The 27,635-nt window shown below is 54.8% G+C and overlaps 1 protein-coding gene and 1 long non-coding RNA gene across 7 annotated transcripts in view; one reads left to right on the plus strand and one right to left on the minus strand.

Annotated features, from left to right (window-relative positions):
• USP2 (ubiquitin specific peptidase 2) lies at positions 1-25,655 on the minus strand. 6 transcript variants are annotated; one of them, XM_070803539.1, is made up of 14 exons: positions 25,510-25,655; positions 16,550-17,367; positions 16,139-16,324; positions 4,498-4,548; positions 3,856-3,979; positions 3,592-3,703; positions 3,381-3,491; positions 3,158-3,222; positions 2,862-2,965; positions 2,694-2,774; positions 2,481-2,559; positions 2,192-2,299; positions 1,903-2,023; positions 1-1,757 (listed from the first exon to the last, which is right to left on the minus strand). In XM_070803539.1, the coding sequence occupies exons 2-14, from the start codon at positions 17,324-17,326 to the stop codon at positions 1,670-1,672; spliced, it is 2,007 nt and encodes a 668-aa protein (XP_070659640.1). In that variant the 5' UTR covers positions 17,327-17,367; positions 25,510-25,655; the 3' UTR covers positions 1-1,669. The 6 variants fall into 6 exon arrangements, with proteins under 6 accessions (XP_070659640.1, XP_070659642.1, XP_070659639.1 ...); XM_070803541.1 differs by lacking the exon at positions 25,510-25,655 and adding an exon at positions 24,453-24,609; XM_070803538.1 differs by lacking the exon at positions 25,510-25,655 and adding an exon at positions 23,390-23,539.
• The window catches only part of LOC109569439 (uncharacterized), a 101,942-nt gene continuing 82,683 nt past the window's right edge, over positions 8,377-27,635 (plus strand). The window contains exons 1-3 of the long non-coding RNA XR_011570838.1: positions 8,377-8,640; positions 15,894-16,084; positions 25,489-25,945. This is a non-coding gene — a long non-coding RNA (uncharacterized lncRNA). The remainder of the gene's footprint in view (positions 8,641-15,893; positions 16,085-25,488; positions 25,946-27,635) is intronic.

A 27,635-nucleotide genomic window follows, 5' to 3' on the forward strand; every position in this document is an offset into this window, starting at 1 on the left:
TTATTTCTCAAAGCTATGATTTATTCTGTACAAGGTTCCACTGTACATCACACATTCATCTACTCTTGCTTACACGGTAAACAAGTGTATACACCAGCCCTTTGGCTCAGGTTCACAGCTCTTCCCTGGAGAAGGGTGTCAGGCCAGTTAGACTCAGGGTGTCTTATTCTGCTGCCTCCTGGAAGCACTGGAGAGTTCTGCCCTCGAGGGGCACAGGCAGGGCCCAGCTGTGTGGGTGTGCAGAGTGCACCATGCACAGAGCTCTGGGCCTTGGTGCTGAACAGCTTTTCTCTCTGGGACAACACAAGAGTTTTGCCCGACAACTTAAGAGCAAAATCAAGCCCATGGGGAAGAACCATACAACTGAGGCAAGATGTCCCCAGACACCCAGGCTCCAGCTCCCAGGCTGAACTGCAGACTGATGCCAAGGGGAGCTGGGGGTGGCATGGGCATCCCTGAGAAACTCGGTCCAAAGGGCCTATGTCAGGAGGCTCTGAGAAGGGGGGTGGGGCAGGGAGGCTGGGGAGAAGGAGCAAGTTAAGGGGGAATAAATTAAAGGTGAAAGAAGCTCAAGGGTCAGGGGCTCGTGCTATCCTTCCAACAGCTGGGGAGTAGACCAGGGCTGGGTTAGAGGAAGCTGGCGGGAAGAACTTGATACACTATCAGAAGAATTTCCTTTTACCTACTCTCTTCACCTCACTGCAGTGCGAAACGAGCCAGGGGCTGTGGGTGTGACCCCGAGCTCCCTGGCAGCTCTGGACATGGCACTGGGGAAAAGGGAAGAGGCTGAGGGATATTTCAGGGAGGGGCAGTTACCCCCTGGTCCCCAAACACTATAAGGCACAATTCTTGGAGGCAACTAGATTCCATCCAAAACATTAAAAAAAAAAAAAACACCAAACCTGTCAGATCCCAGGTCTACTGTGGCTGTGCTTGGGCCTGGCCAACTCCCACCTAGCACCACTGGGGGCTAGCACTAGAAAAGTTGTACTTGTAGAATTAAAAAAAAAAAAGACCAGCACAACATCCCAGCTGTGACGAGGTGTGAAAGAGAGCATCTCCAGTCTGAAAACTTTAGTTACGATAATTAAAAAAAAAAAAAGTTGGGCTTTTAAAAATCAGAAACAGCTTTTTTCAAAGACGTCCCCTCATCTGTCCCCCTGGAGTTAGCAGCCTTAAGAGGGCTCTTGGCTCATGGGTGTTTTTCTTGCTCCTGGAATGGTGAAGCGGGGTCCAGGTAAAGACGGGCGGCGTTCCAGGCGGCGATCCTCCCAGCAGGCTCCAGAGGGCGCTGTGTTCTTGGGAGGCCGGGGCTGGGCCGAGGCCAGTGGGCCCGTGGACAAGGATCTTCTCCCCACCGAGGGCTGCGGTTTATCACACACGGGAAAAGAACCACGCGCTTACAAATGCAGACATGAGAAGCCGAGGGCACCGTGCTGGCTCGGTCTGCGTCCTGCCAATCTTCCCTACCAGGCGGGGCTCTGGGGCACCGGGCTCCCCACTCCCGGCTCCGGCCAGGCTGCGGCAACTCCTGCTCTGCAGCTTCACTTTCCTTTATTTTCCTCTTATTTGTCAGGACTTTTTTTTGCCTTTTTTTTTGGTCTTTTTAAAAAAACTTAGGTTGTGGGGCCACCACGGGGAAGGGAGGATGGGATGTAGCTCCTCGTTGCTACATGCGGGAGGGCGGACTGGCCAACTCATAGAAGAGCAGGTAGGCGTCGCTGGTACGCACTTGGCTGGAGGACATGGGGGAGACGCTGCGGAGAGAGCAGGACAAGTCAGCCTGGCGGCCTGGGGAGCCCGGGACGCGCAGCCAGGGCAGCATGAGGGCCCGTCTCTGACGGCTCCTGGGTGAGGGAAGGGTGTCTGACGGCTGGGAGCCCCGCCCGAGGCCCGGCTCACCTGGAGTCGTTGAACGTGTGCCACTCGCCTGTCACCGGGCTCCGGCAGTAGGCTGTGTAATGGCCGCCCATGGTGGTTCCGGAGTGATTGGACACGGCGTACAGGTTGTAAACAGCGTGGTCTGAAGAGGAAGCCTGAGGTGTCAAGCCCCAAGGTGTCCCTTGCACCCTCCCCTTCTGCCCTCCCAGTCCTGCGTCTCCTCCCAGCTTCCACCTCTCTCTCCTCAGCCGCTTCCCACCAGCTCGGGGCCTCCCATCTGCAGCTCAGACTCCAGCTCAGAAACACTTACTGGTGTTTTCTGAGGCAAATTCCCTCAAGTCCAGGTCTCGTAGTGGGAAATTCACAAATGCTGTGAGCTTGCTGGTTCGTATCCTGGATTCTGAGAACCGCTTCAGATCTGGTGTTGGTGTGAGTCAAGGACAGAGTCAGAACAGGAGACAGCCCCTGAGGGCGACTACAGTCTCAGGAAGCAGAGGAGGGGAGAGCCCAGCGAGTTTTCTTGTCCTACCCTGCTGGCCCTCACCCGGCCCCCAGTCACTCTCTAATGTCAGCCCCTGCCCTGACCATCTGAAGGATACGGAGCACCAAGATCTTTGGGAACCTCTGGATGGAGAACTTCTTTATACACCGTTTTCTGGCTCGGCAGCGACAGCACGTCTGAAAGACATAACAGGACAGAGCTGGGAAGGACTCATGGGTGAGGCCAAGGCCGAGTGCGGCAATTCCGAGGCTGCTCCGCTCCCAAGAGGACTCCGGGAGACGCACCCTCACTGCCACAGAGGGTGACATACCGGCTTTTCATCGCCATCAAGCACGTCCTCTTTGGTGAAGAGCCTCATGCAGTCCATTAACGTCACCTCAGGATAACCTCGCTGTGAGAAAGAAGGGAGGGGTCAGAGGTCAACGAAGTGAAAGGGTAAGAGCAAGAGTTTCAAAACTGGGGCAAGAGGGGTGCCTACCTTAGTAATGGGCAGAGAGAGGTCCCAGAAGGGATCAAAGACCGTAGAACAGTAGCCACAATCAGTGCATGTCAGGGAGCTCTTCAGCTGCCCAACAAAGAGATCTGGGAAGAGACGGACACACGACGCCTAAAGGCCACGGGTCTTTTCTCACTGCTCCCACCTCAGTCCCCTGGGGGCTGGGCACTGGGAAGCTGGAGGGGTCCTGAGAGGATGGGCTTCTCATGCTCTGCTCAGGCCAAGCAGTTAACAGGGAAGGCAGGCAACCCATGCCCGCTCCCCTTGCCTGCACTTACCCCCGATCCGACTGTCTTCCCGTTCTAGATACTTTCTCCACATCTGGCGCCCTTTCTCATCATCACTAGGACCCAGAGAGAGGAAGGCAATTGGGTCAGAGCTCAAACCATGATAAGTGTAAAGGCCTAGCCATCTAAATCCTTAATATCCAAAATTCTTCTGAAATCATTATCCCCAAAGAAGTTCCCATGGTTCGGGCCCCAGCCCTCTCCTCCCACTTACGGCAGATGGTCGAGGTTTTCAGTGTTGGACTTGGGCCTCGCTATGACCCGGTTCACCTCATTATGCAGCCCATCCAGAAGGAAGCGAAGAAACTCCTGAGCATCCTGCTGACTGAACGTGAAGAAAAGGGAGTTAAGCGACACCTCTGGTCCCTCGAATCTGCTACTGCTGCCACCCACTCTGGGGAGGGACACGTCCCCAAGGCCCTTACTTATAGCCGACGAAGCGTGGTGCGTATCTCTGGATCTGGGTTTTGAACTCAGAGGGGCTCACCACGTCATTGGGGGATGAGGTCCATATGGTCTGGATTAGTTTTGCAAACTCTATAGGAAGAAGAAAAGGGTAGAGGGGGGCGTGGAGGATAGCTGAGCCATTTTCTGTATTCTATAGAGTCCCAACAAAAAGAAGCCAGAGGAAGAGAAATGGGAGAGAAGCATGTAAAAAAGTGGAAAAGCGTGCAGGGCCGGGCCCTCACCTTCCATGAGGGCCGTGTGAGCACGGCTGCTGTGGCTGAGGTCCCGCAGGTAGAGCCGCTGCAGGCAGTAGTCTCTCAGCTCCCGCGTGTTACTCAGGCACTGTAGGATGGAGTTCATGAAGCACTGTGGGAGACCACTGGACGTCAGCAGCGGAACAAAGACCCCTGGCTGGCATGTCTACTTACCTAACACTCAGAGCCCTCTGGTACACCTGGCCTACAAGTGAGCCTCAAGCCTCCCGTAGCCTCAAGTTCCTCTTTCTGTAAGTCACAGTGTTGAAGTGAGGCAAATCCCCACTGCTGGCACGGGTGAAGTAACTGGTTATTTACTAGAGGTGTGCAAAAGAGTGTAGGGCAGCTGGACAGAGTGGGTGGGAAGTGATGGATGTCCTGGGGGAGAAGGATCCAGGAAAGTGACTAAGGTATCAGTTAAAAGGGCAACTCCCATTTAGCAGTGCTTCCTGCTGGGGTGGGGGTGAGGCAGAGCCCAGCAACTCTGTAAAACATCAGCCAGGAAGGGCAGGTACCAACTGGCCTAGGGGGTAGGGAGTTAGCTGTAGCCAGGATCATCTGGTTAGATAGTCCCAGTTGAGATGGGACTGAGTCCCACCTCAGGAAAGAAGTGGGCTGGGGAGAACTCACCGTGTTCCCAAGGTTTCGAAGACCAGCCAGACCCTGGGCGCTCTTAGAATTCTGTAAGCAAAGAACATGAGGCATATTCAGGCTGAAGGAAGAGGCCTGGCCTACGTTAGGTTCTCTCTGCAACGTTCTGCCAGTTGTAGCCACTAGCCTTAGGCCGTACACATGATCCTCTCTTTAACTTTAATCTACTTACATTGTAGGAAAGCGGGTATGGAATGCCTGTCATTTTCAACACAGGACAAAAACATTCTTCAAGACTTTGCTTTTTTTTTCTTGACTTATGTGGTTTTGCTTTCTTTAATTAACATGTAATTACCCCCCATCTTTTATGTTAATACTTTTCATTCTCTGCCATATTGGAGACTGGAGATTAGAAGCCAGAGACTAGGAATTCATATACCTGATTCTGACAAATTTCAGGTCCCAAATCCAGGCTCTCTCTCAAACGACCTACATTTGTACTCTGAGATGTCTGATAACTAAAGCAGCTGTCATAATGAGCGCTTCATGGAGGTCTTGAAAAGTTCAATGACAAAACATCTAAACTGAGTTTAGATCTTCAGCTGGGGAAAAACTCCAGTCGGCTTGCCATTCTGAACTGCCAGAGACAGGTGGAATTCCTTCCAGCTGAGCTCAGCTCCTGAGGGCTGTATAGAGCCTGGGAGAATCCTCCCTGCCTGGTTCAGGTTTCAACATCCTGGTCGGCCACTGGCTGGGAATCCTTCTGATGGCAGCCTGCGGCCAAGCCGAGGTCAGCACCTGGCTGAAGGTGCTGCTCTTGCTCCTGTACCTCTTGTGGAGGCTGGTGAGGGGGTGGGAGAGTGAACAGGACTCTGGGCATTGTTTGTCCAGGTCCCTTGGCTAATCCTGGTCCAACCTCCAAGAAGTCAGATAGCCTTTCGGCTCAAAGGGTTAAAGCATCAGCATACAGATGCGCCTGCTACCCTCTTTCTTGGGGAGGAGACCTGGGAGCAGGCAACTCTGGAGCAACACTGGCTGGGGCATGCGTGGGGCCAGCTCAACCCTGATCAGAACAGGAGCCTGAAATAACTCAGCTAAAATTACTCATGCCGTGTGCTGTCAGCAGCTCAAAGCCCATGAGGTTGTCAGCATAAGGGGGTGGGGTGGGGAGAGGCAGGCTGAGGGAGGGCTTTTCTCAGGAATTGCCCTGCTGATCCCCCACAAGAAAGACGATCCCTTCTTGCCAGTTATCAGGTCTAACACTCACAGGAAGGGAGGGAAATACCTAAACCCAGCAGGCGGACCTGCTGTCCACCTGCAGCTAGAAAGAAAAGCCTATTGGCAGCAGGTGGGGTACAAGCATCACTGAAGATCAGCGGTGTGTGGTCCCAAACATGACATTTAAATCTTACCTGTATGACAATCTAAACCCTGATGTTCCAGTCAGTGGGCCACAATAGAGATAATTCCCTGGACAAAGACCTTATCAGCGTTTTGAAGTAGACCTGGGGCTCAACAGAAACACTGAGTCTGTGTTGCTCATTTGGAACTAAATATTAAAGCCTGCCCACACCTGCATACCTGCTCTTCCTCCCCTAGAATACTCACTCGAACACCTCTTTCCAGCAGTGCTTTATCAGTTCTACCCCGCGCCCCTCCCCCACCTGCCCCTCATGCCTCAGACAACATCTGTCTAAATAGACCACAGAAGCAAAGCATTCTACCGCTGGTGACTGTAACTGTCCACCAAAGTGGGCCCTCGACTGAGATAGCAGTCACGCAGCACCAATGGGGGTGCGGCAATGGGAGGCTGGAGGCATCTTTCTAATGAAGCATTCCTGTGGTGTTGACGCTTCTCTCTCTGAACCAGCGGAGGGCAGGTCAGGAAGAACAGGTCATGATCGAGGTTACTATCCTTAAGAATCTAACCCTATGTCTGGCCTGGCTAGTGGAGAGATGCGGGAGGCTCCTTTAAGGCTTCTTCGCCAGGACCCTCTTAATTCTGGGGGTGGGGGTTGTGCCTTTGTCTAAAATTTCCTGAGCTTGAAAGTGCCTGCCAATTTCCAAGCACTCTGTGTAGAAGGCGGATGGGTATCAGGAGTCAGGGGGTGGGAGTGGAGGGGAGAGCAGAGCTGTTCTCTGCCCAGCCAGATATTCTTCTGCCATGAATAGGAAATCAGGAGCTCCAGGGAAAGTCAGCAGTTTCCATTCCAGAGGGGAACAAAATGTCCCAGGAGTGACCTTTCTTACGGGGAAAACAATCCTACCTCAGGGCTGACAGGGAGAGGCCCAAACTGGAGAAGCTGGGAGAGACCCTGCACACCAGCCTCTCAGCAGGAGAAGGAAATGACTCCAGCTGGGCTGCTGGAGCTCAAGTGCAAAGAGCTGAGAAAAGTTCGGGGCAAAAACTTCCTTAAAATTAGCCATCAGAAGACCTAATTCGACTCAGGAGCAGCCATTGTTCTAGAAGGCAGGTGCCACCTCCATGGCTAGTAAACAGACAGCATTCACCGCCCACTGAAGGAGCAAGAGCCCAGCTGCTATGTGAACATGGAGGAAACATCTGGGAACACGGGCCACAGAAGAAAGGCTGATGGAGGTTTGTGTCTTCACACTTGAGACCCCAGGAAAGGGCTTTTCCGGCTTACTTCACCTGTGCCATGAGGGTCAGCCATGAGTCCTGGCTGCAGCCAAGGAGCCTGGTGTGGCCCTGGCACGGGGCAGTGCACGCACTGCCAACACGGGAGCTTGTGCTGTTACGTAAGATCTGTCAAGCTCTGGCCCCTTCTCCCTTCCCCGAGGGGGCAATGCCCAGCTTTTAGCCCCAGCATCACTCTGGGGCGGCTACATCATTGAAGGGATCCAGTGCCCACTGAGCTGAACTGGGGAGGGGAGGGGAGGGGAGGGAAGGGACGTTGACCTCTTTCCCTGTCTGCAACTCCTTTGCCCTTCGCGGGGTCAAAGGACCCCTGTTGCCCACCCTCTGGGAGAGGGCGTTTTGCGATGAGTGACGGGGAGGCGGTCCCTTTCGCACCAGCCTTTCTTGCTGGCTTTTGGCCTTGAAGGAGTCACACCCGCAGAGTCCAGCGAGCTGCCCGTTCCCTCACACCCCGAGATCTAGTCAAGGTTACGCTTTTCTGCACCTGTCCTGATAGGTGCCAGGAATTACGAGCCCAAGAGCCACCTGGTGCTGGGGTCGAGGAGAGGGAGGTGGCAGGGGGACTCGGGGTGGGGGGGCAGGGACCTCAGCGAGGGGGATGGGGCCGCGAGTAAGCGTGAGATCACCTGGGGAGGGGGCATTCCTTGTCGGGAGACCCTGGGAAAGGAGGGGAGGGGGCTGGGAAGAATCTGTGCCCCGGCCGGGCGGGCGCGCGGTGGAAGGGGGCGGGAGTGGGGCACCCCGGTAAGGAGGCAGAACCCCAGCCCTCGGCGTGAGGGTCCCGGAAAAGGGCCCCGCGTACCTTGGCTTTGTTGAGCAGGAGCCCCACGAAGGTGGAGAGCAGCAGGGAAGGGGAGAGAGGGGAGCGCGGCCGCAGCTCCTTGGCGAGGGCGGGAAATGGGGCGGCGGGGGGCTCCTCGGGCAGGGTCACGGTGTACGAGGTGCGCATGCTGGGGGGCGGGCGGCGGGCTCGGCCCCTCGCCTAACGTTGGCCAATAGGGCGCGGGGGAGTACCGCGAGGTCCCACGGCCTGGACGCCCAGGCCAGCGAGGCCGCCACAGCACGCCGTCCGCGGCGCCCGGCGGTAACCGCTCCGGCGGGCCGACCGCGCGCTCGCGCACCTCAACCTCCCTGGCACGAGCCGCCAACCGACCCGGCGCCGGCTCTCGCTCTCCGGCCGACTGGGGGCCCCGCCGGCGCCTCGGGCCGCGCGACGTCATCGCCGGGGCGGGGCCAGGGCCCGGCCACGCCCCCACTCGGCCCCGCCCCCGGCTCCCGGCACGCGGACCGGAGTGAGGCCGCGCCTCCGCGCCTCCCGCGGTTCCACCCCCGGCCCGGCTGCCCCCAGCACCCCCGGGACCAGGCGGGCCTGCCCGCGACCGAGACCTGCAGACCCGGGGGCAGGCGGACCCGGGCGGGCAGGACCGGAGCGCGGAGCCCGGGAACCACCTCGGGGTTGGGACTCGGGAGAAACTGCCTTTGAGGCCCAAAGAGGACACGTCTCCAAGGCCGAGTGTCAGCGGGTGAGCTTCCCCGAAGGCAGCGAAAGATTCCTGACTTTTGGAGGGCTGCAGATCATTTTGATAACCCGATGAAAGCCCTGTACTCATTTTTTTCAGGAAAAAATGCACCCACGCGCAAACTTTTGCACAACATTCTGGGCGTGTGGGTGGGAGGGGACGACTCAGGCCTTCTTGGAGCCCAATATCCACCCTCCCTGTCCGTGAGGGTAAGAGGACCCAAAGGTAGATTTCCACGGCTTCCGGACGAGCTCCCCTCCTCCCTCCAGTCCTAGTTTGGCTCACTATCAAGAAAGGCAATGCCTAGATTTTTTACATGATGACAACAGGTCACTGTCCCTTTTGGCCCCAGGAAGAAACCTTTTTCTGGCCTCATCTACCCAATTACCCAATTCCATCTCTCTGAGAATCTCAGAGTTTGATTTGTTTTTGGGAGGTAGGAAGAAAGTCACAGCAGGTGGGGAAACTGGTCCTCAGTTGGTGTGTTGGGGGGAGTGTCCTTCTCTGACCCTAAGGGCAGCAGTGGTCGGAGATCAGAGGTCTCTGGGTTTTATTCCTGCTGCTCCACCCGTCTCACCTATCAGGGACCCACACAGAATCTGCCTGGAGAAAGTATCTTGTTTGGAGCTTGACGGCTATTTTTAGCCAGTATTTTTAGCATTTAAAAATACTCTGAGAGGCAGCAGTGTGTGCTGTTACTCATCTGTGGCCTCCTTCTGTTCCTCTTGGCCTGCTCATCCCCACATGTACACGCGCACTGCACACACAACCACAGCCACATGGGGCATGTGTCCAGGACACATGTATGGCTGTACCCCAGGCCTCCCACAGAACAGCACTTTTGTGCTGTTGAGAGAGGAGCACAGACGGTCGTCCCCGTGTTCCCACCTCGGTGGTGGGAGGAGTGGGCAGGAGGCAGGGGCTTCAGGGCATCTTCCTAGATGGTAAGTGACATTAGAAGAGCAGATCTCCAGTCACTGTCCTTGCTGGGATCAAAGCTGGGCCCTGGACAAGATGCAACAACCTTTCCCTCCATGCCTCCTTCTTCCTAACCACACTCCTCTGAGCCAGTCCCACACTGTCTGCAGCAAGGCTTGCATTTCATCACATCACTCCCCTGCCCTGACATACCTGACTCTTCCAGCCAGTCCGGAAGCCTTAGGTAGACTTGTCTGTGAGGCCGTGGTCCATAGGCTGGATAGCACCATGGTCACCACCCTCACTCTTCTCTAATCCCTGCTGCCAATCAACCTGCTTTAGCACATGCCTTCTCTCCTTTAACAAAACTGTCACCAGTGAAGTACTTACTAAATGCCAGGCACTGCTGAGCGCTTTATATACATTATGCCATTTAACTTGCATAACAACTCAGTGACAGTGACGCAGTAACTATTACCTCTGTTTTCTAAATGAAGGATCTTAAGCCCTGAGAGGTCAAACAACTTGCCAGGACTGCAAAGCTGGTACATGGCAGTGTAGGGCTTTGAACCCAGATGGATCCTACAGCAAAACCCATGCTAGTAATAACTACCAGGAGATTCTGGAATGCCCTTCCTGTTCTCTGTCAATTATCTCCTTGTAAATTCTGCTCAAAACTCATGTTTTCCACAAAGCCTTTTCTAATGAACTCCAAGTTGTAAACAGTCCATTACTGCCTACTCTCAGTTTTCTAGCATTGTTTCCACCTTACCAACTTGTCTTAGTATGTTTATCTTTGTCTTATACATGTTTCTACTGCTACTGCTAAGTCACTTCAGTCGTGTCCGACTCTGTGCGACTCCATAGATGGCAGCCCACCAGGCTCCCCCGTCCCTGGGATTCTCCAGGCAAGAACACTGGAGTGGGTTGCCATTTCCTTCTCCAATGCGTGAAAGTGAAAAGTGAAAGGGAAGTCGCTCAGTCGTGTCCGACCCTCAGCAACCCCATGGACTGCAGCCTTCCAGGCTCCTCCATCCGTGGGATTTTCCAGGCAAGAGTACTGGAGTGGGGTGCCATTGCCTTCTCAATACATGTTTCTAAGACTTCTGTAAATGGTCTGAGCTTGTGTGTTGATTGTACCATCACACTGATACCTCAAGGGCAGGACTGTGAGTTCTCTTAGTGGGTGCTTAATAGAGGTGTTGAGCTCATCACAAAAGGGGGCCAGACCAGGCAGTGCTGGAAGTCCCATTGAGCCTCAGAGGGTGGGGTCAGTCTGGGTTTGCATGTTGAGTAAGTGATTTGCAGGAAGTGCTGTCAGGCGGCCACCCACTGGACTGTTTGGCTTGTTTCCCCATGACGTAGGCCAGCTACCCTGGGGACATCATGGCATTCTGCCAGCCTGCTCTCTCCCTCTTTCCTGGGATGTAGGAGGTCAGGGGCATTGCTGGGAGCAGGGAGGCCCAGCTGGGGAAGGCTCTTCATGGGTGCCCTTTGAGAAGTCTGGTTGGAGAGAATTCAAATGGGGTCCAGTCTCATCAGGCAGGTGTGATGGCTGCTGGACCCGGCCATGAAGAACTGTGGTCATTTCTCAACTAACCGAGACCCCGAGAGACCCTTTCTCCTCAGTGCCGTTTCCTGAAGTGGCATGAGCAAAGCAGACAGTCTTCGGGGATCTGAATCTGGCTCTGGCTCTGTGACTTTTTGCCTCAAACACACTGAGCTAATCTGAGCAGAACTCCTTGCTGGAGCCCAAGACTGCCATTTCTCAGACCCTGTGCTTGGCCTGCCTCCCCTGGCGGTATTTTCTTCCCTCAAATCCCCCCTGGCACGGATGGAGTATTTAAATAAAGTCAGGTTTAGTTGTGTGAAGACAAGACTGCAAATATCTTGCTTTCTCAGCTGTTAGTGGGCAGCCCAGTCCCAGGTTTAGAAACACGGCTTAAACCCTGCTCCTGCACGCACCTGCAATTACCCACGCAAGACGGGACAGACTGGCGGCCTGATTGAACTGGTGGGGGCTCAGGGTCCTCGTTAGGGGTTCGGCTCTCAGCCCTCCAGTGCCCTTGGGGAGGGAGGGCCAGCCAGCTGGACCGAGGTCCCTGGGAAGCTCCTCCTTCCTGCATCACTCAGACCCCAGGAGGCCTAAAGCTCTGTGCTGCTTGGAGCCCCTGGGCAGTCTGGTCTGGACCAGCTGGATTCCAGAGGCCCACACACTTCCCTCTCTCGTTTATGTCTCTGTGTGGGGTGCCAGTTTTACGTCTCCATTGAGGTGAGAGGGTGCAGGGAACCACGTGTGCAGCTCTGGGCCCTGAACATGATGTTCATTTCTGCAGCAGGATGGTCAGTGGAGCGGCTCTCCCACAGGCAGGGAACATTTTGCTAGGCTTGGATTAACTCCTGCCTTGCTGAGCCCACCCCCATGCCACTTGAACTCACTCACAGAGGCATCCATCCCAGAGTGGGGGTGGAGGAGGAAGCAGGGAGCATGGTGCTGGGCACTGATTGAGAAAACGAGCCTGGATAAGGCGGCTCCAAGGCCACCAGCCAGGTCGCAGCCCATAGCCGGTCTTCGAGGCCTGGAGACATTAGCGTCTTGCTGATTCTGACCACAAACTACAAAACGACTGCCCTTTCTTTCTCAGCAGCTAGGATCAGTCCTGCCATGGGACCCCTCTGTGTGACCTTCCTAGGCCGTGAGCACAGCTTCAGGCCCTCAGGAAGTTTGTCCTCCTCCAGGTGGCCTTGTGGGTGAGGACAAGCCCCAGGGTCTCAGGCTGCCAAGCTGGACAAACAGGACAGCAGGGATGCAGTTCACTGTGGCTGAATAAACAGTGAGAAGGCCGGGGACAGAGGGAAAGGTCACACTTCTCACCCAGGAGTCCTAGGACAGCCGCCGCTGTCCTCCACTTCAGACTAAAACTCCTCCCTTCCCCCCACTGCTTGACAGCAGTCAAGTCCAAAGTCCCACCCAAGAGGAAAATCACATGACCTCATCTTATATAATCTCCCTGTCACTGAACAGCTGGAACCCAAGGCTTTGTGAGATGAGTCAGCAGCCCCCCCAGGGGCAAATAGGATCTAGGTAGTCCAGGTGCCCAGGCCGACTGCTCCTAGCAACAGGTCCCAGGGCAGAGGGCAAGGGTGTGGGGGCCGTGTGAGGGCAAGAGGCTGGGCCGGGCTCCGCATCTGAGTAGCAGGTGCCCAGCCCGTGACTTGTGCTCTGGAGGGCCCTGGGCCAGCTCCCAGCTCTTCTCAGGGAGAGGAGAGGGTGCCCTGGGAAGGGTGAGCGCAGGGCTGAAGCTGGCAGGCAGCACTGCCAGGGCTCAGGGGAGAGAGCAGCTGGAGTGGGTGGAGCTGAGGATTAGCATGGATTGTAGGGGTTAAAGCGCAGCCCTGGTAGGGCTCAGTGGGAACAGCTTGTCCTTCCATAGGCCCAGGGGAACAAGAGAAGTGGAGTGGAGGGGGGATGTGGCCAAGCTGGGGGCTTGGACCCCTGGCTCTCTGCAGGGCCAACCCACCTGGTCTGGCTTGAAGCCCCCACTGTGGGTAGTGAAGGGTTTTTTATTTTTATTTTTATTTTTTAAAACCAGTTCTGAACCAACATACAACTCCCCTGCAATCTGTCTGAAGGGGGGTCTAGGGCACCCTCACTGCCCTAGGCTGACAGTGCGCACTCCGTGGACTGGCATCTTGTTGGTGCTTAAGCAAGCCAGCCATGGACAGGAGGTGTTCAGAATTCTTGTCCCCCTCCACCAGTTCTTCACTCAGCTCAGCTGAGTCTGTGATATTCCAAGTTCATGTGGGCTGTTACTATTAACAGGAGGATTGAGTCTGGTTAGATCTGTTCTATTCCCCCGTTGGTCCTGCTTCTTTTGACCTGTAGTTCAGGTCAGCTGCCCAGAGAGCCCAGGGCCAGGGCTGCCTCAGAGGAGTCAGATCTCACCCAGGGCCCTGCCCTAGGATGCACTCTCAGCTTTGTTCCTCCCGGCGGTGGTCCCCGCCCCCACTCCAGTCAGCTGCCAAGGCCCCTTCTTTTCCAGCAGCACCTTTTCCCCCTGGAGTTTAAGGAAGCTCTCCCATTGCATTTTACTGGTTACAGATTCCCCTGCATCCATGATTTGCTTTGAACCTCATGACATCCCTGGGAGGTGGGCAGGGCAGGCATGACCACTCCCTTTTATGGGTGAGGCAACAGTTCAGATGAGAGGTATCCAAGGTTAAAGAGGCAAAGTGTTCTTCCAGCGGCCAAACTGTTCATCCAGCCTCGGATGACCTTCTCCCTTTCCCATCACCTATGACACTAAAAAAACACCTAGGGCGGCCTCTGGTGCAACTATTTTTAGAACTTACTTCCCCAAGCTTCCCCGAGGGCAGGGACCACAGCTCACATCTCTCCTGCTCCCCTCCCCCCTCAAACCCCAAGCACCTGGAAGGCAGAAAGGAGGACTGATGTTGATCAAGCACCTACTAAGTGCCAAGCCCTTTCACACCACAACCTCTGATTCCACACCACAATCTCTGAAGTGGGAACTATGATTGCTCTCGTTTTACAGAGCAAACAGGTTCAGAAGTTCACGCATTTCTCTAAGGTTACGCTGCTAGTAAGCTGAACACCATAAAATGAATGAATGAGATGGGAAGAGGGAGGTCAGAAAAGAAACTGGACCTGGTTCTAGAAAGAAGTGGTCCAGGCCCCACGAACAGCGTGGTTCTCACCCCAGCAAGATGTGATCAGCACCAGAAGCGAGGGTGAGGGTGGTGAGGGGAGAGGAGTGAGATTAAATCAAGGTCTTACCCCACTGAGCCCAAGAAAGGTCTTTCCCAGTTGGCAGTATTGAGCTGACCAGGAAATTCGTGTGGGTTTTTCTGTTATAGAAAAACTCAGACGACCTTTTCCTTGAGGAAGAGCTCAGAGTGAAACACTAGCTCAGTTGTAGGGCTGCTGGTTACTCCTGTGTGTTGTGGGTTGTTTCTGGACAGGGAAAAAGAGATGTTACAGTGGCTGAGTTTGCCCTGGGTCAACCTGCCCACTCCTCTGAGGTCCTCTTGCAAAACTCCCCTCAGGCTGGCCCTGGGGGAGGAGGCTGGGGCCAGGGTGTCTGCTGTGGAGACTCCAGGGAGGTTTGGGATCTGCCTGTGTGGGAAGGAGGCGGCCCTGTTCTCAGGGGATTGGGGCTGAGACCCGCTCTGTAGTTTAGTCTGTGGAGGGGAGGTTTTCACACCTCAGTGTGCTTGAAGATTACCTGAAAAGCTTGTGAAAAAGGGCAGGAGTCTCAGGCCCTATATCCCTAGAGAGTTTGCCTCCAGGGGTTCTGGATGGGGCCCCCAGACAATTCAGCGCACAGATGATTCTGAAGTAGTCTGCAGACCCCACTTTTTAGGAACATTGAGCTCCATAAACAAAGGGATTAAGCCCCATAAAGAGTCCTTCTGAACAAAGGGAGGGAGCCCCTCAGAGGCCTCTAACACCCAGGCCCCTCCATTGAGAGCCGCTTTCTGATTGATGGCCCCTGAGATGAGCAACACCAGACCTGTTCCAGCCAATCACGCATCAACCCAAGTATGTGTCCCCCGAGAGCGTGTCTCTGAGGCCAGCTCTGTTGTTTGCCATTCTTGTCCACTCTAGCCCTCCAACGCAGCCAGCCCTGCCTTCTCAGGGTCCGAATGTTCTGGGAGGCACCAGCCTTTGTATCTCCCATGGCACTTCACAGGGGGTCCAGCAAGGCTGAGACTCTCTAAACAATGCTATCAAGTTGTCCTCTCAGGACCTTTAGTTTTGACAAGCTTCAAGGTCTGTGTCCCAAAGCGCCGCCCCTATCCTGTACCCCTGTTCCGTTTTTCTGGACAAGTCCCCTAAACAGCATTTCTTGCTATGGCACAGCTATTGTTTCTAAAAGCCACGTGTCCTAAGAGTAGAAGGGTACATAAAGTAATGAAGAGGACACAACACCCAGTTCTCCTGCCCATCTGCTTGCCTGTCCTTCTGAAGACCCACTCATATCCATCCATCCATCTACCCGCTCACTCCCCCATCTACCCATTCATTCCCCCATACATCTGTTCACTCCCCCATCCATCCATCCAGTCAACCATCCATGTGATACGCAGGCCAGCTGAATTCTACACTGAGCTAGGTACATACTGAGGGATCTGGAGATTTGATTTCTTTCTCATCCTCTGAAAGCTCACCACCTAATGGGTAAACTGATGACTACACAAAAGGAAGAATTGTAGTCAGTGCCCCAGGAGAGGTGTGTCAGGGATCAGATGTGGGTGGGTCATGCCAGCCCTCACTCAAGTCTCCAGCAGAGCCTCTTTCCCTTATTTTAACCCAGGCACATTGGAGTAGAAAGAGACTGGATCATCTAAAGCCCTAGACAAGAAGTTCTGCACCATTTTCTCCAAAGACACACGAGAACTACTCCTGTTTAGACCCCTGGTCCGGAGCCAGGCAGCATCCATCAGAGGAAAGATCCTCTTCTGATGTCTTACGTCCCAACGTTAAGCCATGTCTCTGGACTGAGAGGTAAAAGCCTGAGCAGGAGAAGAGATGCAGTCAGGGCCGGGGGGCCTCTCTTACCACAGGGCACACTGGTGGTCTGGGGGTCTCGGCATGCAGTCCAGGATGGGGCAGGGCTTGCAGGGGCCCCAGGCATGTTGGGTGGGAAAGCCCAGGATAAGAGTTGCAGTGTATGTGAGGGTAGCTGGGCATTTCCAAGAGCAGTGCAGGGCCATTGTCGAGTGCACAGGTCGTGAAGTGCATTTCCTGGGGAGAGTGGGAGAGCCTCTGAGCAAAGACATCAAGCCACGAGGGCACCAGGTGTGCTGAGATGACTTCCCTGGTTCGTCCCCACCTGGGCTATAGGAACAGCCACTGTGAGGCCTGGGAAGGAAAACCTCTGCCTGCGATCGTCGGTCAAGGTGGAAGCCCTTTTCCTCATCAGTGGCTTCCTCCCCAGCCCATCACCAGGTCCCCCCGGGGCAAACTCACCATGGTGTCTCGCCCTGGGGAGCTGGAGCGGCTGGACACAAGGGCCTGGCCCTTGCCCTTCTCCCACAGACTGTAACGGCCACTGGGTCGGTAGGTGGGGCTGAGGACTTCGGGGGCTCGTGAGGGAGGGGTCGGGGTGGGCACCTGAGGTGCGCTGGCCTTGCGCCCATAGTTCTCCAGGTAGTCGGCCAGGTACTCGGAGCGGCTGGCCGCCTGGTACAGGCCCTGCAGGGCGCACAGCTCCTTGCGCGTGCGGGCCAGCATGGGGCTGCGGCCCAGGTTCCCAGAGTCCAGCCGGTAGCTATCCGAGGTCTGGAGGCTGGAGAAATCCCGGGCCAGGTCTGATTGACTGTTCGACTTCTTCTGGGTCAGGGTCACCCCCTGGTCGCGGGCACTGACAGGCAGGTAGCTGACGGAGCTGGTGGTCACTCCATAAGAGAATCCACTGCCCCCGCTGAGTCCACTCCCTGAAGGCCGCTCGGTGCCCCGAGTCTGGCTCTCAGCCCGCTTACCACCCCCGATGACGTCAGGTCTCAGCAGGGGGCGGCCTCGGTCATAGTCCAGGATGGAGGGGGGGCCATAGGTACGGGGACGGGTGAGATAGCTGGTGGGGGGGCTGGGCTTGAAACCAAACTTCTCCTTCTCCAGGAAGGAGGCAGCCAGGTTGGTTCCGTAGGAGGAGGGAGTGTAGGTGCCATAGCTTGATTTGGTGAAAGGCGCATCTGTAAAACGGGCTGATTCTGTGTAGCGCTTCAGAGTGGAGGACAGCTGGGACATCCTTCAGGGCGGCACTCGGTGGGGACTGGGAGCCTCATGGGCTGAAAGACAAGGAAAGCAGTTGTCAGAAGGCCCTGCAGGGGGTCAGGCTGCTCCCACTGTGCCTGCTCTCCATCCCCCAGTGGCTTGATCTCAACCAGGGGCCACACTTGTCTGTTTCCAGGAAAGCCACTGGCCCACCACTGGGACACACCTCTGCATGTGCGTGCGCACCGGCATGCAGGTCTCCACGCACCCAGGCATTCATACCTCAGGGAGAGCCCCAGAGCTGAGCAGGCTTTCATAAACCACACGGGTGATCAGTCTCAGCACTACTTGGACTGGACGCTCCCCTCAAGGCCCCCAGCCTGAGAGCAGGGACTGCTCCACTTCTGCAGCCCTTCAAGCAACAAACAGTACTCCAGGGACTTCCCTGGTGGTGCAGTGGCTAGGACTCCGCACTCCCAATGCAAGGGCCCTGGGTTCCATCTCTGGTCTGGGATCTCATGTGCCCCAACTAACAGCCGGTGCAGCTGAATAAACAAAAACAAAAAAGCCCCCAATAGTATTCCAACCCAAATCCCATGTGCTTCCTCTCCTTGGCTTCTTTCTGCAGGCACCCCCGACATGAGGGATGCTACCGCCCTCACCTCCTGGATTAAAAACTGCTGGACATTCCAAGAGTTCAGACTGCTCCCCTCTTTGGGAGCAATCTTTTGGGAATCTTACACTGTTTAGACAGCATGACCTGAGGATCATTTAGCCAGATACCTGATGAGGAACAAGAGGCCCATGAGAGGAGGAAAGGGGCTTAGGTGTAGGTGGTGGTGGTGATGAGTGGCTGAGAGGAACGCTTGATCTCAGTCTCCAGACCCAATCCCAGAGTGCTTCCCTGGACATGTCCACCTGCTGCGGTGGGGGATCCTCGTGTGGTAGAGTCCACCCTCTGCATTGACCTAAGCCTTCAGTTCTAAGTGGAGTTACAGCCCTGTGGCCTCCCAGGGCTTCCCCTATTAGTACCCACAGCAAACCGATAGTGATAATGACTTGTGCAAAGGGGGCCCCCTAGAGGCTAAGATCCTGCACTGCAGGCAGCGCTCTTACCTCCACCCGCAGTCCTTGCAGCTGGGGTGGATCTGCTGAAGGAACACAGAACCTCTGAATTGAGTTTTCAAAGCCCAAATGGGTCGACCTTTTTTTTTTTTATTTTAAGTTTCACATCATATATATTTTACCACAAGTGAAAGGGGACATTTCCACATACATCATCCAATTGAACCCTCCCGCGGGCCTAGGGAGTGGACAGCCACGACCACGCTTTACATAGAGGACACCAAAGTGACCGATGTGAAACAGCTAGAGCCAGGTCTCACCATGGAGACATCAGATTTGGGAATCTAGCCCAGATTTCCCCTCTGCTGAAAAAAGGGTGATCATCAGTTAGATGCACTGCACCTGTCACGGCCCGCACTGTCAAGCTCGCTTTAATTGTTGCTACAAAGGACTTGTAGCAACATCCTCCAACTGTTACTCAGACTAAACAGTAAGAGGTTTGCCCAAGCTGTTTTTCAGGAACTTGGAGTCAGCTGTGTCCAAGTGCATGCCGTAGCCAATTAAGACTGGTTAGGACATCCACCACCCCCACCCCCCGGGGGCATATGAGAGTGTCCACTTGATGAAGGGTCATCCATCTTATGTTCTCCGTTGTACAAGTGGAAAGTGCCACTGACTCGCCCAGGGCCACATACTAGCAGAGCGAGGACTCGTGTCCATGTCTCTCAGATTTCCAGCCCAGTGCCCTTCCCACTTTACCTCAACTCACCACCCCCATCAAATTTAGGCTCACGTGGCGAGCCAGAGTCCCTCCATCACGTAAACCTGCAGGCTTTATCTCTAATGGAGCCGGAGGGCAAAGGAGGAGTAAGAAAGATCTCTCATTTTCCTTGAGGGTCAATAGGGGCTCTTGGGGGCTCCTGGGGTGGTGGGGGTGCAGAGCCATCCAGGACTCTCAGAGGAGTCTTGCCCTGTGGCTGACTAGCTGGGTGTTTCTGCCCTAGTCATTGAATCTCTCTGAGCCCCAATTTCCTCAGCTGCAAAATCAGTATAGTAATCATCATTATGATTCCTACCTCACAGGGTTGTTGCGAGGAATAAATGAGATAATAACATGTGAAAGCTCTCAACAAAGACAGTGGTTATTATCTCCTCTCCCAGCCCTGCCAGGCAGCCCGGCTCCTCCCTTTGTAGGCCTATAATGATGTCGGGGCTGACTGTCTCCTGGCCGGGCCAGGCTCTGACCGCAGCCCTGGGCATCGGGGTTCTCCCTGCAGCTCCTAGTGAGATGAGTGGGTCGTGGGCAGAATCTAGCTGTTTGGCAGTCAGTGGCTCAGGCAGCCTACAGCCTGCCCTAGGCCGTAGCCCAGCTCATTAGGGCAGAGGGGACCTGGTGCCAAGCCCCAAGTGCTGAGTGCTAGGCAGAGAGCTCTAGATACTCAGTTCATGTAAGGTATGGGATAGGTTGCAGAGGTGGGAGGTGAGCAGGTGGCACTTTTCATATAGGCCCCAGGCCAGAACTTCCAGACTCTGCCAGAGACTTCCAGCCATTTTCAGTCCAGGGCAATGTCAGAGAGGCCTGGCCTATAAATGATCATCCATCCTTATTCCCGCCTGGCCTGGCTGGGGGCTCCCTCAACCAGCCGTGTTCCCACAGCCAGCACAACTTTTACCCCTTTCTAGGAAAAGATAACAGGAGGAGGGCCTGGTGCAGGGCTGGGGGAACCACAAGCTTCCCTCCCATCTGCTTAGCATCCTGGGGTCCAAGGGAGGAAGAGGATGAAGGCTGAGGAGGCCAGGGGCGGAGACGGGCAGAGGCTTGGGGTGGGGGCGTGGGACCAGTCCTGCTCTATTTCACTTTGGAGAGCTCCATCAATAATTCAAAGTCACAGAGACTCCAGGTCCCAGGAGCTGGGCTCTGGGACACTGAGCAGCCAATCAGATATGCCCCCTACCCCCACAAGGGCCTGAACTCCTGCCTCCTCCCCACGGGTCTCTCTACCCCTCCCCCAACACTGCAGCTCGGGGGAATTGGTATTCTGCAGGCAGCACCCCAAGCTTGCGACCTCTCCTGGCCCTGCTGACACAGAAGTGCTGGGGCCAGACAGGTACAGCAGACAGGGACAGACAGCCCTGGGATGGCCCACAGGTCGCCCTGGGCAGGATCGGGGTCGGGAGTGGAGCCGCACCACTCATGGGAGGGCTCCTAAACACTGCTCTCCTGTCTGCTTCAATCTGCCAGACAGCTGACAGGCCTCCCTACCACTAACAGCCCCCTGGAAGCTGTCTTGTCAGTGCTGGCATCTGGCACAGAGTTCCTCTGTCTGGGGAGAGGGTCCCCGCTGCGGCTGAGGCCTGGAGCATGCCTGTCTCCTCCCCCAACCCCTAGTTTCGCTCTTGAGGACAGTGCCAGCACCTTGCAGGTGAGCAGATGGCTTGGGTTGGTGCCCCTTGAGTTACCTGGCGTGGCTGTCCCTGGAGGCTGTAGGAGGCACCCTGGCCGGGAGAGCAGGCTGGGGCCCTGGCTATAGCTCTGCTGCACAAGACAGGGACAGGACGGGCACTCACATGGCTGCGAGTCTCCTCGTTGCCAAAGGAACGGCCTGAACTGAATGGCCCTTTCATGGGGCAGTGGGAGGCCAGCCGATTGGCTGTGATCCCCCGTGCCCCTCCCTGCCCAGCGTGGGGCCCCTGCTGCCCGACTCCTTTCACTGTTTACCCAGAGCTGGCAAGTACAGGCATGCGGTTCCAGGCAGCACCTCCCCAGGTGCCCGCCACCTCGGACAGTGGGGCAGCCTTCCTGCCAGCCTCCTTGTCCGTGCAGGCTCACCAGGGCCCTTGGCTCTTCCTGTTCTGCCAGGCTTCCCTTGCTTCCCTCTCGCTTTACTCAGTTTTCCTTCTTGGGAGGTGTGGAGGCACTTCTCCTCCTGAAAGGACGAGGTAACCAGTTGGCCATCGCCCCGCCAGCAGGTACAGAGCACCCCTGGACCAGGCATCCCACTGGGTACTTCTTAGGCAGCTTGTCATTTTTCAGCAGCCCAAAGTCCAACACTGAGACAGCCTTCCCAATGCCCCGGGCTTACAAACGTCATTTGAAGGTTTAATTTTTTTAAACATTAAATTGAAATTCAAAATACTTTCATTCAAATAGACAAGATATTTAAATAGTGAAACAGTCAAGTGAAGCATTTAGCATTCATATTCCTGAAGTTATTAAAGCTTAAATCAGCACTAAGACTTCTGGGACACCGCATATTAATCACTCACTTAATCCTCATGACTGCCCTAAGCAACAGGTGCTATTATTATTCCCGTGTGCAGATGAGGACACTAGGGTTTGGAGAGGTGGTGTGGATCCCCCGGGGTCACACTGGGACTGGGACCTACCGGGCTCTGTCTGCTAACGCCTACCTTGAAGCCAACCCATCGCCCCTGTCTCTCTTCCCTGGCCTTTCCCTGAGCTGGCACAGGGTGGGGGTCCTGCAACATGGGGTGAGGGGGTCCAGGTGTCCACCGTCTAGGCAAAACAGCATGGCGGGTACAGACTCCCAAAGGAGCTGCCCTTCGAGTTTCCACTGCAGGCAAACGAAAGCGAAGCCAGGCGCAACCTGAGCCCCGGAACAATGCTGATCTGCCGAGAGATGGTCCAGGAGGCCTCCATTTCACCCGTGATGCCAAGCTCCTGCATGTCCCCCACCTCCTACTCTTGCGGCAGCTTGGCCCACTCCCTAGGGTACCCAGACTAGGTGAGTCAGGGCTTAAAATGAAGCCTATCTTCCTGGGGCCACCAGCCCATTATGTCAGCCACTGTCATTTCCTGTTGCTCACGTGAAGGGCTCCCTAACCTGCCCAGCCAGGGGAGGGACTTGCTCCCCAGGAATGCCAGGCACTCTTGGCCCCCAGGGTATGGGATGGGTGATGCCCAACATCCCAGTAGCCTTCACGGCCCCCCTCTGCCCAGATCCGCTCTCCTGTCTGGGGTGAAGGCACGCCAGCTTCTGTGGCCTTGCCACTGCCTGGATAGAAAGCCCCTAGCTGGGCTTCAGACATATACCTCAGCGGGGTTTAGTTCCTTTCCTCCTATCTGTGTCCGAGACAGGTGAGTAGGGAATCCCAGCCAGTCCCACAGGTGCTTGGGAACCGTCACAGGGGTGACCTCAGAGCTTCCCAAAGCTGCTTGCTAACAACATCGGAATGAGGCACTGAGACGGCTGACCTTGAAGGGTAAAGTGGGCTGACAGAGGGGCCCTGTCTCCATCTACACTTTCCCACCACAAGCCCAGCTGCTGGGACATTGCCTAGACACAAGCGTCATCCCCTACGTCGAGGGATGTCCTGGCAGGAGTGAGATGTAGGCGGAGGGGGAGGTTGGGGTGGGGGATATTTGTGCTCTCACAGTTCAGGAGTTCTGTTTACTGCTCTCAGATGCTCAGGAGCCTCTGCCTGCCGCTAGCGGCTCTACCTCTCAGGCTGGCACCCTCTGACCCACCAGTTTAGTGCCTGATATGCCTTGGCCAGGGGTCATCAAGGGGATTGGGTCCCTCTCAGTTACTCAAGGGGACTGGGACAGGGCAAAAGAGGTAAGATAAGAGATTGGAGATTAAAACCAGAATTCCACCTGGAGGAGAAGAGGTGGGTGGGCTTAAGGCAGTGTCTCTTCAGGGTTCTTCATTTGGGTTGGGAGGGGGTGGGCATATACCTCCAAGAAAAGGCAAAGATATGGGGCCCCCAGGCAATATTGGAATTCTTAAATTCTATTTTCTAACCACGACTGTCCCAGGCACTCTCCTGGAACCCCACCCCAGGGGAGAACCCCAGGCTCCTTCCCTCTCCTCCAGGGCTTCAGTTTCCTCCTCCTGGCCTCCCAGCCCTTGGTCCTGCCCCTGGGTCTTGCCCATAGCACCTCCCAGGCCTGGTGGGGTGGCCTCTCACATGCTCCCCCAAACAGACAGGGATCCCTCAAACAGACAGTCCAGGGCCCTCTGGACAACGGCCCTGTGAAGTTCGGATACCAAAGGGACAGTTACTGACCTGTGTCCGGGGACACTGGGCAGGATCTGGGGGCTTCTCCTTCCCCGGCAGGGCAGGGAGTGCAGTGGCAAGGCCAGAAGCAGGAGTCTGACTTGGGCTGGGTAATCCGGGGCTCAGGTTACTGACTCGATATATATAGTATCTTATCTGACCTCATGGAGATGGCTAGCTCCACTCGCTGGCATTCTGAGCCCAGGGAGAATTAAAGGGGCAGTGGCAGGCCCTCCCTTTCGAGGTGGGTGCCAGGCAAGGAGATCCTAGGAGACTGTTTGCAGGGAGCATTTTGAAATGGAACAGAAGGGGGATTCAAGGGGAAGCAGAACTGGAAAGAGGGTAGAGGGATGGGGGTGGAATTAGGCAAAAATACGGAGAAGGAGGTGTCAGTCACAGAACTAGAGAAGAAGAAGAAGCCCCAGTCCACCTCCTTTAGCTTTGAGATGGAAGAGACCTGGAGGCAGACAGCAGCTCGCTCAAGGACACAGAGGCAGGGAGAGGCAGAAGGGACCTCTTTCAGGTTTCCAGTTCAAACTCTTTTACAATGGACTTCTAGGCTTGGGCTTGTATTCCAAGTCTTTCCTTTTTATTGCCTCGGAGACATTTAAGCAGTCATTTAAGTGGTCCAAACCTTATTTAGTCTTAAAACAGGAGTAATAATAATGATATACCTCATGGAAGTAAGGATTAAATAATGCTTGTTAATTTCCTGGCACACAGTAAGAGTTCAATAAATGATCACTACTACTATATCGAATACTTCCACTTATAATTAGTGGTAGCATTTGTCGGGTGAACCTTGCTAGGGAGAAAAGATTCCTCCAGGCCAGCCCGTGGGAGTGCTCTGTTCTCATGTCAGAAAACTGCCATGGTTTTCCGAGCTGATCTGTGTCCCATAGCTGGCAAGGCAAATGAGGCTTGCCCAATTCCCAGATGTGCAGTCCACCCGTCAGAGGGGGGCCAGGCTCACTTGGGCTCTTTCCTTCTCTACCTAGAAAAGTATAGCAAGTGTAGCTTCCCCCAGGCTACCAGGAGCAAGCCTGGCTGCTCTGGAGTGGTTCCACTCTACCTGGAGGAGTGTTCAGGATCCCGAGCCTACAGAGCCAGGCTGGCTGGGCAGGGTCACAGGAGGAAGGTGCAGGATTCTTAACCTCTCGGACCTTGGTGCTCTTGTCAGCTCCCAGGCTGTTTCTCCTGTTTCTCGATGGCTCTCCCTGGGGACTGGGAGTACCCAGGATGGTGCCTCCACCCTGTCTCAGCGGAGACTACTGACTCAACTCAGGTCCTGACGATGCACTTCAGAGGACGCCCTCGTCCCCAGCCCTCATTCCAGTCCTCATTCCGACTCCAGTCTGGCATCATCTACAGCATCAAAGGAATGGTGGCTGCTCCAACCCCAGCCCAACCAGCTCTCCTTTCCTCCACTGTACATGTCGGACTCTGGGGACCTTTTCCTGCCTGTGCCTGGGGAGATGAGCACGGGCAGGATCTCCAGCTCAGTCCCATTCTAAGAGCGGCCAGGTCAGGAGGTAGATGCTCCTCCTTAGAGGACAGCCAGAATGGGTTGGCCAGGACTTCCTTAGGCTGTTGAGTATAAGTTACTTGCCTTGAAGCATCGCGTGCCTAATTCTGGTTTGGGATTGGTGAGAATTTCAAAGATGCCTCTTTCTGGTTTGGGATTGGTGGAAAATCTACCCCTCTTCCACTTAACTACTACCCCCCCACCCCCACCCCTACCCCTTTGGCAAACTGACCAGAGACAAGCCCCCAGGAGCTTTGAGAGGAGGGAGTAAGAGCTGCCACGCACACGTGGGGAGGGGTTTGTCAGGGTCCAGGCATCACTCTCCGCCACATCCCACACAGGGCTCGGAGATACGGTCCTGCCCAAGCAGCGTTTCCTTAGAACACGCTGATCAGCACACAGATGGCTCTCCCTGGCACCCTGAGCTGTCGGCTCACACACACAACTGGCACCCACAGCTGGAGATCCTCAGCGCAGCTGGCACTTGCCCTACATTCCTAGTACCCATTTTGCCCAGGCGGTCGTTGACACCTCACTTTCAGAGCCTCAAACGGCACTGCCCTCCGTATCCCCCCTTCCCCAGTCTCCGACAGGTGGCACGTACCTGCCTATTCTCCGAGGATGGATGAGTCGAGCCGGGCACAAGCATGGAGCTACGGATGAGTCCCGGCTGGTATTGGAGCGGCGCAGTAAACAGCCGCTGACGCAGAGGGCTCCCTGGCCTCGGCTCTTGTCCGCCTCTACCCCACCTCCGCCGGGGGCCCAGAGAGGACCTCCCCGGGAAATCGGCGCCACCCAGCGGGCCGCTGCCTCATTGCGCCGGGGGCCGGCAAAGCCACACCTCGCGTCTTGCGTCACCAAGACGCGTCACGGCGATTGGCTTGTTCCTATTGTGATGTCACCAGGGCCCCGCCCGACCAGGATCTCCCAGGCGACCGACATATACAGAGAACCACGTGGAGAAAAGGCACACGAGCTTGGAGCGGATGGTTGGAGCACATGAATTGGACCTGAATATGACACGACGGGACAGCTGGAAGGTATTGGGAAAGAGGAAGGGTCACGGGGAGAAGGCTCAGCGTTGAACCCCAGGGCATACATATCAGCTTTCAGTTTTTAGGTAAGGCTAAATGTTCCAGTTCCTTCCCACCCGACTGGGAGAGGGCCAGTTCTTCTGCCTCTTCCCTTCTTCTCTACTCTTTAAGACACTCTCTGCTTATTTGACTAACATGAGACGAGTGACTGGTGGTGTTTTCTGAAGTGGGTAAACGGTGGCACTGGGTCAGTAGAAGAGATTCTCTTTTTGTCTTTCAAGAAAAAGCCAAAGGAAACTTGATTTTTTGTCACTTCCATTCTTTGTATATAACTTCCCCCCCTTTCCTCCACCGTGAAGAAAACCACATGGCCAGGTAGATTGGTGCCAAGGCAAGTCCAAGGTTTTCAATTTCCCCTGGACCATCAGTCCTTTCAAGTGTCCTTAGCTGCTTCTCTTATTCTCTACAGCTGGCATTTGTCCATTACCACTCTCCCAAGTCCCTCCTTATCTTCTGTTTCCCTGAGGAACTAAAGGCAATCAGGAGGGAAATCCTTAAAGTTCTGCCTACAAACATAGCTGAATTCATTCTTACCTCTGCTCCAGGAGCAGTGAGAGCTGTCTCTCTTGTGCAAGACAAATATCTTCCAGATCTCAGCTCTTTTGTTTTCTATTGTTACCCTCAAACCGGGTTCCCCTTTTGGTGGGTGTCAAGCCAAAAGACACAACCAAGTCAAAAGATTGGGAGAAGGAAGAATTTATTGCTTGCAGCAAGTAAGGAGAGTAGATGGGATCTTTCCCCAAGCAGTGTCTCCCTGAACAGCAAAATTGGGGAAGTTTTAACCTAAGGGTATATGCATATTCATGAGGGATTGAGCAGTGTATGCATATTCATGAAGGGGCTTAAGCAGAATTCCACATAGAATTGGATCAAAGGTTAACAAAGAGCCTTCAGTTTGGTTCAGTCCCTCAGTAACTGACTCTTTTCGACCCCACGGACTGCAGCACACCAGGCTTCCCTGTCATTCACCAACTCCCGGAGCTTGCTCAAATTCATGTCCATTGAGTCCGTGATGCCATCCAACCATCTCATCCTCTGTTGTCCCCTTCTCCTCCTGCCTTCAGTCTTTCCCAGCATCAGGCTCTTTTCCAATGAGTCAGTTCTTCGCATCAGGTGGACAGAGTATTGGAGTTCCAGCTTCAGCATCACTCCTTCCAATGAATAGTCAGGACTGATTTCCTTTAGGATTGACTGGTTGGATCTCCTTGCAGTCCAAGGGACTCAAGAGCCTTCTCCAACACCACAGTTCAAAAGCATCAATTCTTTGGTGCTCAGCTTTCTTTATAGTCCAACTCTCACATCCATTAATGACTACTGGAAAAACCATAGCTTTGACTAGTCGGAATTTGTCGGCAAAGTGATGTCTCTGCTTTTTAACAGAGAGCTTTAGTTGATTGACTTCAGAGTGTTGGAAAAGGTCAGCATCATTCCCTAGATTCAGACCTGTCTAGCGTCTCAGCAGATAGTTATCATTCCCCACCTTGGTGAGGACCTTAGATCCAGCTGAACGAAAAGATTGACATCAGATTCTTATGTATATCCCTTAAGGAAGAACTAGGACTCTTTTTATTAAACTATTGTTTACTATGACTTAACTGAGCAATTGTTTCTTGACTGGTTTTCCTTTATTTCTGCA

Source organism: Bos indicus, chromosome 15, assembly GCF_029378745.1.
Source record: "Bos indicus isolate NIAB-ARS_2022 breed Sahiwal x Tharparkar chromosome 15, NIAB-ARS_B.indTharparkar_mat_pri_1.0, whole genome shotgun sequence".
NCBI lineage: Eukaryota > Metazoa > Chordata > Mammalia > Artiodactyla > Bovidae > Bos > Bos indicus.